We start from the raw sequence: 12,050 nt of genomic DNA on the forward strand, positions 1-12,050 counted from the left end.
ACCACAGGGCATGGAAGGGACTTTGGATGCTTCACCAGTCCCTTGGCCAGCAGACAGCCAAGGAAGGCAAGTCCAGCATTTAAAACCAAATATGAAACAGCACTGCAGCTTTCAGGCAGGGATACTCAGGGAAGAAAACCTTGCTGTGAGTGGTCCCACAGCCTGGAATGTCGGGTGAGCCCTTGCAGGGCTGGGCAGGTGACATGGCCTGAGCAGTGCCACAGGGGCCCATGACACAATGTCCCACAATGTCACAGTGTCACAGGGCCTCATGTCACAATGCCACAGGGGCCCATGACACAATGTCCCATGGCCTTGGGTCACAGTGCCACAGGGGCTCATGTCACAGTGTCCCAGGGGCTCATGTCACAATGCCACAGGGGCCCATGACACAATGTCCCACAATGTCACAGTGCCACAGGGGCTCATGCTGACCTGGAACCTGCTGTCCTTCCATTGCCTGGGGGAGCAGAGAGGGAAGAGCAGGATCCAATGGGACTGGAGGAGCCGGCAGGAGGGGTGCTAAAATCCAGAAAGGGCTGAATTTGGAGTTCTCCACCTTTCTGTGGTTGTCTGGGCAGGGATCAGGTTCACAGAATTCACAGAATTCACAGAATTCTCAGAATGACTGCATTGGAAGAGACCTTAAAGATCATCTAGTCCAACCCATGCCCCAAGACCTCCACTAAACCATGGCACTGAGTGCCACATCCAGTCTTTGTTTTTAACCTCCTGTGACCATACAGATTGGCAGGATGTTCTGCAGAACACTCTGTGCTTCATTTACCCCTCCTGGAATGGCAGTGGGTGTAAATTTGGCCCACAGGCAAACCTGCAGAGCTGAAAACTTACCCCTGCTGCTGCTGTGGCCTTTCATCAGCAGCATGTGAAGCCCCTGGGAGCAGCAGAGCTGTGACCTGGCTGCAGAAGGTTTCCCAGATGTGATATATGGTCTCTTCCAGCCAGGTCTCATAAGCTCCTGGAGATCTGTATCACACCTGAGATAGCTCAGATGGCATAAAACCAGCAGGATGGCTTCTGTGGTACTGTTGGAAACAGAAAAGTTTTAATAAAAGGCAAAGTAACAAAGCTCTTTACAGAGAAAAACTGAGCCAGGCTCAAGAGGTTCTTGCTCCTGATAGAACACCTCACAAAAGCCATTAGTTCCTTTGTTCTCTTCTTTTTCTAGAAAATTGCCCAGGCAGGGCTTTTTGGCTTTTGTCCAATTGGCTCTCCTCAAGTTTGAGGTGAAATCTCCCAGGTCCTATGAGGTGTCTTTTTACCCAGTTGAGGAGAGAAACTTCTGGGCTTTTTTCCTTTTTAAGTAGACAAAGGATAATTTGGTCACTCCATCAACAAGGGGCACATCCCTATACATCTCCTCCTGCCATCAGTCCTTTGGAAAGGCCCTTGCTGGGCTGCTCTGCAGCCAGAGGGATTGAACAAGGGTGGGAAAAGGCACCAGAATGCCAGTGCTGCTCCACTGAATCCGTGGAGTGAGAATAGCACTGCCACAAACACTGTGAGCCCCAGCCCTCCCCTCTGGTCTCGGCAGTTCTGCAGTTGATTGCAGCCCCAAGATATGTGAAAAGTCTCTGTTTTGGCCCACACGTTCGAAGAATGAGTCAGAGTTCTTCATTTCTCAGTCTCAAGGTTGTTTATTGTATCTTATCTATAAAAATTTTTCTCCTGCCCTGCTGAGGTCCATCCAGCAGGACAGTTCCAGGCACTCTGCCTGCCCCCAGGGCAGTGTTATGGCTTTATACTAAAAACCACGTGTACAATGTTTACAATTACTTTCCAATACCTATCACCTATGTTAGACAGTGAGCTTCTACTCTAAACCAATCTGTGAGTGCCACCATCACAGCAGAAGATGGAGGCCAAGAAGAAGGAGAAAGGCTGGACATGCCCAAGTCCCTCCATCTTGTCCCCAAAACCCCTATTCTAAAAACCCCAAAATCTACTTTTCCACCCAGTGATAATTTTATTATTACACTACTTAAACTTCTGTGGCTTTCAGGTCTTCACACAAAACTGGTAACTTGCTCCAGGGGTCATAATCAAACCCACAGGTGTTCTGGGCTGTGTGCCAGGGTCTCTGAGCCCTCTGGCAGGGGTCCCAGCAACTCTGGACACCCAGAGGGATGTGCTGAGTACTGACACTCTGGGATCCCACAGTGCAGCTCCATGGAGCTGCTGAGGATGAGTCCAACGTCGCCTCCCTGCTCAGGAGCCAGACAGTGCTGAAGAACTGGGCAGGGATGTGCTGAAGAGTTGGGCAGGGATGTGCTGAAGAACTGGGCAGGGATGTGCTGAAGAGCTGGGCAGGGATGTGCTGAATAACTGGGCAGGCATGTGCTGACCTCCCTCCCCTGGCCTTGTGCAGGAGGAGTTACCAAGATGGAGCAGCTCAGCTCCCCAGGGCCACTCCTGGCAGGTTTGGGGTGGGAGGTGAGTGGCTGAGGGGGCTTTGGGGAGGTGGTGCTGATATCCCCCTGTCCCTGATAGGATCCATCCTTTAGCTCATTCCTGGCTGGGCTGAGCAGAGCCCATTTCCCTCAGCCCAGCCCACAGAGCTTTGAGCTGTTAGAGATCCACCATCAGAGCCCTCATGAATGCTGGACCCATGGGATGGAGCTCTGGGACCAGGCCAGGTCCCCTCAGGAGCTCGTTTCCTCCTTGGGTGCTGCTGAAACCCCTGATGGCTTTTGGTGATGCCATGAGATGCTGTGTCCAAGGGCTCAGAGCAAAGCTCTGGCATCCAAACTCTTAGCAGAGCTTGGATTTATTTCCTGATATCAAGAATATTTAGGACAGAAACACTCCAAAGGGTTCATTGAGCTTTAGGGTCTCATTTGGACTGAAGGCCCAATGTGGTGCCCTGAGCTCCACCATGTGTCACTGTTACTGTCCCATCTGAGCACTCAGCCACTGTAGGGTTAAATTAAATGTACAAGTGCTACAGAAAATTATCCCCTTGGTGTTCATGGAGAGCAGGCTAGGCTGCTTTCATCAAAGGGTCTCTGTAAGGTAAATTTGACTTTAAAAATGTAGGCTCAGAATCTTTTTTTTAAAAGTCAAAGAAGGTTGAAAGCCTTCATGACTAAAGCTACCCAGGACATGGCAGAGTGGCAGCGTGCCATGCTCTCATTGCCCACGGCAGCCTGGGCACAGGGAGGAGACAGAGCAGGCCAGCAGGAAAATCAGGACAAATTGCAGGAGTATGCTGGATAACTCTGCTCCTCTGCTCTGCAGTCAGTGCCCAGAGCAGTGGGAGATCACAGAGAGGGGTCTGAGACCCACCCACAACTCAGTGCAAAAGCAGCTCAGCCTCTTCCCAAGCTCTGCCTTTCCCAGAGCATGAGCTGGTGTTTGGGTGCAGGTGCTGGGAGCCCTGGCTTAGTCCTTGCCTAATTCCAGCACCAACTGTTCACTGTCATCACCCATTCCATGGCAGCTGCTCCCAGGGCAGGGCTGGCCAGGGTGGGGCTGTGCCAGCCTCATCCTTGGCTGTTGTCCCCTGGGCACTGGGGACACTCATCTCTGCTGAGGTGATCTGCAGGGGTTGCTGCTTTTCATCCCTGCCCAGACCCCCAGCAACCCCACCCTGGGCATTGCTGGTGTCCAAACCCTCCTGGAGCTCTGGCGGCCTCGGGGCTGTGCCCATTCCCTGGGCAGTGCCAGCACCCTCTGGGGACAGAACCTTTCCCGATCTCCAGCCTAACCCTGCCCTGGCACAGCTCTGGCCATCCCCTGGGTGGTCGCTGGTCACCAGTGAGGAGATCAGAGCTGTCCCTCTGCTGCCCCTTGGGAGGATGGCAGAGGCCTCACTGAGGTCTCCCCTCAATCTCCTCCAGCTGAACAAACCAAGGGCCCTCAGCTGCTCCTCCAGACCCCTCCAGAGCCTTCCCCATCCTTGTGGCCTCCTCTGGATGCTCTCCCCATCCTTGTGGCCTCCTCTGGATGCTCTCCAATGGCTAAATGTCTTTTTTATATGGTTGTGCCCAAAACTGCCCCAGCACTGGAGGAGAGGCCACCCCAGGCCAAGACAGAGCAGGACAATGGCCCAGGACAGAGCTGTCCCTCATGGCTCCAGTGCCCTCCCTGGGCCAGGACAGAGCTGTCCCTCATGGCTTCAATGCTCTCCCTGGCCCAGCACAGGGCTGTCCCTCATGGCTCCAGGGCACTGCTGATGTTGTGTAAAGCTGCTGGGGATGGAGGGATGATCCCTGTTGGAAGAGTCACCGTGCTGCCTGTTCCTCCTCCTCCCTGTGCCCTTCAGGCCTGGAGGGGCTGTGCTGTGCTGCCCACAGGCCTCCTCTGCTTCCCTGGGCTCTGGCAGCTCTGATCCCAAGGCATGGGGAATGCTGAGCTGTTCCCACACAGCTCTGAGCTGTTAGAGATCCACCACCAGAGCCCTCCAGTGTGTCTCACTGGTTACTTAGAGCTCCCCATTGATCTGTACAATAAATAAATATCACTATCCCATGATAGAGATGGGGAAGGGCTGAGGGATGAATGTCATTTCACTGGAACCCCAGGAGCTGCCCTCCCAGAGCCTGACTGCATCCATGCCCTCAGAGCACATAATCCCTCCTCGAGTCATTGTGAGACTCCTTTGGCACTGGAATATGCAGGGTTTGATAAACAGGAGCACCAATAACCCACATATGCAGTGAGGAGCTTGTAATGGATGATTCTGGGGCTGGCATCTCCTGTCCTGTCAGCTCCTGAGAGGGATCTGATGACTCAGGCTGGAAATGGCTCTTTCCCTATTTGTGCTTCACAGATGATTTGTTCTGTGCATGAGAAGTGGAGTGTGACCCAGCACAGGGTAAACCACAGCTCCTGAGAAAAGGCACCATCCTAAATCCAAACCCATGCCTGAGGCCTCCCCTGCACCCCTGTACACCCCACACTCAGGAGTTAATGGGGGAATGTGGAACTCCTGGAATGCTGCACACATGGGATGGAGCTCTGGGACCAGGCCAGGTCCCCTCAGGAGCTCATTTCCTCCTTGGGTGCCCTGTGCTGCAGGAGGGGTCATCCCTCCATCCCCAGCAGCTTTACAGAACATCAGCAGTGCCCCAGAGCCATGAGGGACAGCCCTGTGCTGGGCCAGAGGGAACATTGGAGCCGTGAGGGACAGCCCTGTCCTGGGCCAGAGAGAACATTGGAGCCATGAGGGACAGCCCTGTCCTGGGCCAGGGAGGCCATTGAAGCTGTGAGGGACAGCCCTGTGCTGGGCCAGGGAGGGCATTGCAGCCATGAGGGACATCTCTGTCCTGGGCCAGGGAGGGCATTGGAGCTGTGAGGGACAGCCCTGTGCTGGGCCAAGGAGAGGATTGGAGCCATGAGGGACATCCCTGTCCTGGGCCATTGTCCTGCTCTGCCCTGGGCCTGGGGTGGCCTCACCTCCACTGCTGGGGCAGTTTTGAGCAGAACAATACAAAAAAGATATTTAGCCATTGGAGAGCATCCAGAGGAAGCCACAGGGATGGGAAAGGCTCTGGAGGGCTCCTTTCCTCCTTGGGTGCCCTGTGCTGCTGCAACCCTGAATGGCTTTTGCTGATGCCATTTTGCACTGCTTACTGCAGACTGCCCTCCTTGTCATTATTGTATTTTTTTCCCTGGAGTGTCCCAGGGGGGTTTGAGCTTTCCTCTCCCACAGGCAGTGCCAGGCACAAGGAGCTGTGCTCTGCACTAGTGGGGCAGAAAAAAGAGACAAAAACTGGAGAGCAGGAGAAGCAGACAAAGAGCTACTCAACAGTGATTTACAGGTGCAATCCTGTAGGGTGTCTAAATCCACTCCAACAGGAGCATAAGTGGTTGTGGGAGCTCCTCCCAGTGTCCAGATTTCCCAATAAAGCTCAGCTTTGCTTTCCTCATGATGGCCACAAAGATTTCTTTCCTTCCAAGCACAGTTACATGAATTCACCTTCCCCCTTCCAGGAGGGGACAGTGGTGGGGTGGGGACAGAGAGGGTGGCCCAGGCAGGTCCCAAGGCAGGGCCAGCCCCAAGCATGGCCACAAAACCCAGCACCCGAGAGCAGAGCTGTGGGGGGCTTATGTAACGTGTCAGAACTTTGCTTTGTGCTCCTGTCAAACCACTTTTTTTGGCTTCATCTTCTCCCTGTGAATCCTCAGTACAGATTACGTGAACAGACTGCAGAGCATTATTCAGAAGAGCTTAATTAACCTCAGTGAGGGGAAGAAAAGGAAATCGTAGAAGCTGTAGGGTAAAAAAAGATCATATTTAGACAAATAAGTGCAAATGACCCAGATGCATCAATTTCCTTTCGAGGCAGGCAGGCAGGCTGGGTGCTCTGCAGAGGCTGCAGGTCTGTGCCACTGCTGCTCTGCTGCTGGCCCCACTCTGCCCCAGGTCCTGCTCATCCCACTGCTCCCAGCCCTGCCCCATCTGGCTGCTCCTCTCCCTCCATCCAGCTGCAGGAGCCCAGGAGAGCAGCTATTCCCTGTGCAGGATTAAACACACTCACATCATCTCTGATGGATGTTTGTCTAACCTTCTTTTGAAAATCCCCCAGGAATGCCGTCCCAAGACTTCCCTGTTTTGTCTGTTCTAGGGTTTAACTGCTCTTGTAGATAAAAACATTTTTTTCCCCAAGTTTCTAATCCTGTTCTCCCTTTTGGTAAATTAAGCCAAGCCACAATCAAAATGGAGAATAACTGATCACCAACCCCCTTAAAAGAGGAGCAGCTTTCACATACTGGAATACCAACAGCACATTCCTCTTTAGTTATGGCCTTTCTACATTAAACAGCTCCATTTCTTTGGCCTTTCCCCACTGATAAGGTTTTGAGAGGGTTTTTTGGGGGTTTCTGTATTTTCTTTGTCTTGCCTGATTTAACTACAAGAAATAATCTTGTGTGACATTCAGAACTGGCCAGTGCAGAGCAGCCCATGGTCACCCTGGCTGAGCCATTGGCAGGATAATAGACAGGACCAAAGGAACAGAGCCAGCCTGTGAACAAAGCTATATCCTGGAGATTAATAATTTCTTCATTTTTCTCCTTCTAATTCTCTTGTTTTTCCCTGGATAACTGTTGGAACCCTGGATGCTGAGAATTTTAAACTTTCTGGGCTGACAGCACAAAAATTCTAAAATTCTCAGCATCCAGGGTTCCAACAGTTCCAATTTATCCAGGGATAAATGAGAGAATAAAAATGAGAGAAATGAAGAAATTATTAATCTGTAGGATTAGAGATTTGGTCACAGGTTTGTTCACAGGCTGGCTCTGTTCCTTTGGTCCTGTTTATTATCCTGCCCAAGCAGTGCACAGAGCCTGGGATTTTCAGAGCTTGTGACTGTTGATTCCTGAATACTTTATGAACAGATCTCTCCACAATCATGAAGATTGCCTGGAAAGGGGCACTGGATCCATCCTCACAGGAGTGTGGTCTGTTGGGGCTGGTTCTGGAGTTCTCAGCAGCAGTGGGAAGGGGAGCAGCTGCTGTGCAGTGATGGAAGGAGCTCATCCTTGCTGCTGAGAGCTTTGCTGTCAGGTGTTTTTGAGAAAGTGGTGCAGATAAATGTTCTCTGTGAGAACAAGGCCCAGACACCATGTGTGGCATTGACTGATTGATCAGCTCCATGTGCCTCTTGCAGCCTTTCCACAGCACCGAGGGAAAGAAACAATTGCCTAAGTTAGGACAAGACTGAAATTGTTTCCTGTTGCCTATTCAGCCTGAAATAGCTTTTTCTTATGTTTTGGACTATCACTATTTCAGGCTACACCAGAGGAAGGTTTTTGTACAAGATAGTTGTTAATGGAATTCCTCCCCTGCTGCCCAGAGCATTCCAGAGGAAGGAGTCAGGATTTAAAGCCTGTGAGCTTCTGGCCAGTCTTGTGATAGTTAATACTGTCTGACAGATTCATGAGCAAGTTTGCTAAATCATTATGATGTGGAGTTTATTTTCCAAGATTAATTTGTATAAAATAATACCTACTGCTTATCTTGAAAAAGCCTCACTGCTAAATATTATTTCAATAAATAAATGTTGTATATTGCCTTCATTTTTCCTCTCAAATGAATCCTTTGACATAGCATTTATCTTTAGGGCACTCTGAAAAATCCAAAGCTGTTTAGTTTAAATTGATTTAATATACCTAAATATTGAGATACTTTTGAGAGTGGTTAGAGGAAGTAAATCTTAATTGTTTTGCTGAATTTGGTTTTAAATAAATTGAATCGCCTTGTGTGGCCATGACTAGAGAATTAACATTCTGTTTTCTGATGATCATCTTCTGTTATCTGAGATAACAGGGACAGAGCTGTGGGGCCAATGGGGAATTTACTTTTCCCTTCCCAATGCAGAGAAATGAGCTGTTGCTGAAAAACAGGGAATAACCAACTGAGAAAGGAGATGAGCACGAAAAGGTTTGGTTGAAAAGGTTATAACTACCAAGGAGAGAAAAGCTGGATCAAGAGGTTAAGCCAGGGTGGGATGAGACCAGAGGCAGGTTGGGAGTGCTTTGAGCTGGGAATCAGGGAGGTTTCTCACCAGTGAGCTGTGTGTGAATGGGAGATGGGCCCCAAGCAGAAGGAGGATCTCAAAGTGTTTTACAGTCCCAAATGGGAGTGGGAATGTGTGTGGAAAACAGATCTGGACTGTGCTGCCAGAGCAGTGATGGCTCCAGGTGTGTGCACAGCCTGCTGGGCCCTGCCAGGCCTGGCCTCACATTGCTCACCCTGAGGAGCAGAACCTCCCATGTGGAAATGCTGGAACATGGCACCTACTCAGAGGCATTTCTTTGTGCCTACAAACTGAATTTTGCAGCTCAGGGATGGTGTTTTGTTCCTCTCTGCCTATGGTCTGTCCTCTTTGGCCAACAAGAGGCGTGTTCACAGAGGTGAGGCTGCAAGGACCTGACCAGGTTTCACCATCCCTTCTTTCTTTTCCTCAGCTTTTCCAGGAATTGAAGGACCTGACCAGGTTTCACCATCCCTTCTTTCTCTCCCTCAGCTTTTCCAGGAACTGAATGATCTGACCAGGTTTCACCATAATTTCTTTCTTTTCCTCAGCTTTTCCAGGAACTGCAGGACTGACCAGGTTTCACCATCACTTTTTTCTCTCCCTCAGCTCTCCCAGGAATTCCCTGCTGAGCCCAGGCTCTCCATGATTTCTCACCACCATCCCTGTCTCCTTTTCCCTGTGCAGGATCTGATCCGAAGGGATATCCTGTATTACAAAGGGCGCATAGACATGGATAAATATGAAGTGGTGGATATAGAAGATGGGAGAGATGATGACTTCAATGTCAGCATGAAGAATGCCTTCAAACTGCATAACAAGGAGACTGAGGAAATGCACTTATTCTTTGCCAAGAAACTGGAGGAGAAGTTACGATGGCTTAGAGCTTTCAGAGAAGAAAGGAAGATGGTAAAAGAAGATGAAAAGATAGGTGAGGAATGTGGAAATGAATCTGAAAGGAGGTTGTTGGTAGTGTTTAATTCAGCCCCAATGTGTGGAGGAGCCCATATTTTCTTTGTGGTAGAATTACAGTTTGACCTTGTTGAAATGTCCTTGGTTGCTCTCCTAGTCATAAATAGGTCTCTTTCCAGCTCAGTTACTGTTCTTTTTGGCCCTCAATAAACAAATTCTGCCCATAGCTCAACCCTGGAGCTCCGTGGGTTTGTGAGAGAGGGAAGTCTTTGGCCATCCACCTCCAGGGTCTCCTGGCTGCATCCTCCTGCTCTGGTTAGGGATGTTTCATGCAGAGGGAGGCAGCAAAGTCAGTGACAGCCCTTCCCTTGCACCAGCCCCTAAACTGACTGTGACCAGTGTCAGTCCAGGCTCAGTTTGTTGTTCAGCTCTAAAGCACTGGGCATATTTATGACACTCTATAAATAAAAATGGCTCTAATCTTACCTTTCATCCAGCCCCTGCACAAGTGAGATTAGAAGGAGGCCAAGGGAGAGTTGATTTTTGGTAGAACACCCAGAGCATTCCGTGTTTGCAAACAGCGCAGAGCATCCAAGAGTTGCTTTTCACTAGAACACCCAGAGCATTCCCTGTTTGCAAACAGAGCAGAGCATCCCCCTCCCCAAAAGGAAGTGAGGCTTTGTGAGCAACCTTCTGAATTGTGTTTGCCGTGTTCCCTTTTGCAGGCTTTGAAATTTCTGAGAATCAAAAGCGGCAAGCGGCAATGACAGTAAAGAAAGTCAGTAAGCAAAAAGGTAACCGGCAACACGCTCTGTGCCTGGTGATGTGAGGGTGGAGCGGGCTGGGCTGAATCCTGCTGGGCTGGGATCCAGCATCCCCTCAACTTCCCCTCCCTTCTCTTTTTATATCAAATACCGTTTGTGCTTTGTATCCTTCCTTAATGTATCTGTGGGCCAAATTAATCTCTGGTCGGAGGTGGTTGAAAGCCAGTGGAACTGCACCAGAGATGAATTTGATCTCGTGTCTCCAGTCTGATGTCCAGAAGCTGTCCCTGGGGGCAGAAATCTATCTCAGTTGTTTATCTCAGGCTGAAATGGGAGTGAGTGCGGAGGTGTGTAGAGGTTCTGCTAATTCCCAAAGTCTCCCATTAGCAAAAAAAAAAAAAAAAAGAAAAAAAAATTGCTAAAATGCTGGAACTGGGGAGGGAGTACCCCTTTCCTGCTGCTGGAAAGGAAAGGGACACTCTTCTTTCCTGGGGCTGCCTGTAACTTTTTTAAGACAGCACAGTAGCATCAACTCTAGGAAATAAAGGATTTTAGTAAAGACACTGTACCTCTGGAATGTCAGATTCATTTCCCCAGCCAGGCAGGCTGCAGCCAGCTGAGCAGTGCCCTGCCTGGTGTTAGGCAGAGCCTCAGCGGGCCAAAGCCAGCTTAATTCTCTCTTGCAATAACTCTTGCAGCTACAGGTTTTGAAATACTCAACACAGAGGGAAGGTCAGAGAGCTCATTCCTCAAGTTCTCCAAAGCTTCACACAGTCTTGGATGTATTGATTTGTTACCAAAGTACCATAGCACAAGTAGGCCTACAAGTGGGTTTAGAGAGAGCTCCTCAAGGCTTGGCTCAGGTCAGGTGCAGGCAGGTTGGTCCCCGCTCTGTGCAGATGTTTTGGGGGGTTTGCAGAAGCTGAAGGAGCTCTTTGCTTTCTGCCTCACCTGTGTGTTGTCTACTGGCTTTGCTGGTCCTGGAGTGGTTTGCCAGGCCAGCTGTGAACTCCTTGGTTTTTGCTGTGTCTCTCCATTGTCATCAGTCTTCTCCTCTCTACTAACTTCTTCTGTTGTCTCCTGAGATGTTCTCTGAAAACTCTCCTGGCCAGATGTTCTAAGCTCAGAGTGTGCACACCCAGAGCAGGCCCAGGTGCCTCACAGTGTCCCCTGTCACAGCCCCTCAGCACCTGCATGTCTGTCCCTCAGCACGGGAGCATCCACAGGGCTCGTGGAGCTGCACCATGAGAGAGCCTGACTTGCATGACTGCCATGACAAAACCAGGTTCAATTATTGCTGCTGTTCAGTTCGTTTTATTATTAATTAATAGCGGTATTAATTAATAATTGTACTGTTCAGCCAGTAAGTGACACAGTGGAGAGGTGCCTGAGCATGCCTGCCAGTATTCCCACGTAAATCACTGGACTTGCATCCTGACAAATACAATCTGCCTGACAGGACTGGTGTCTTACACAGCAATTGCTCTCTGTCTGCTCTCTTTGTCTTTCTCTCTCTTTCTCTCTGAGATGAAAAAGGAGGGGTTGTTATCTTGGGCTTCTCGGACTATGAAATTCATTAGCTCCTAAACCAGCAGTCAGCATTTCTGTAGTGAAGAACGAGCCTAGGCTGTGGCACTGGCAGTTCTTTTTATGGGATTAAGTCCTCGAGCCAGACAGAAGTTCAGTCACACCCCAGCCCTGAGTTAAGCACAGCCTGGTTGGTTTTAGGATGTGAAATCTGAAAAACAATAAAGGGTAATTAAAATGGTAGTAGCTCTGTAAGCTTTGCCCTACACTGTGGTGGTCATAGCCCAGTCTCAGGTTGATTAAATTAAATATTGACACTGAGAACTCTTAGTTTTGTTACCCTGGG

General features: G+C 49.9%; 1 protein-coding gene across 12 annotated transcripts in view; it reads left to right on the forward strand.

Annotated features, from left to right (window-relative positions):
* The window catches only part of ARHGEF9 (Cdc42 guanine nucleotide exchange factor 9), a 212,301-nt gene that overhangs the window by 182,770 nt on the left and 17,481 nt on the right, over positions 1 to 12,050 (forward strand). For all 12 annotated transcript variants that reach the window (XM_074551324.1, XM_074551325.1, XM_074551326.1 and 9 more), the window contains 2 exons: positions 9,189 to 9,432; positions 10,139 to 10,207. In XM_074551324.1, the coding sequence (XP_074407425.1) occupies positions 9,189 to 9,432; positions 10,139 to 10,207 (313 nt within the window). The remainder of the gene's footprint in view (positions 1 to 9,188; positions 9,433 to 10,138; positions 10,208 to 12,050) is intronic.

Source organism: Zonotrichia albicollis, chromosome 14 (genome assembly GCF_047830755.1).
Source record: "Zonotrichia albicollis isolate bZonAlb1 chromosome 14, bZonAlb1.hap1, whole genome shotgun sequence".
Taxonomy (NCBI): Eukaryota; Metazoa; Chordata; class Aves; order Passeriformes; family Passerellidae; genus Zonotrichia; species Zonotrichia albicollis.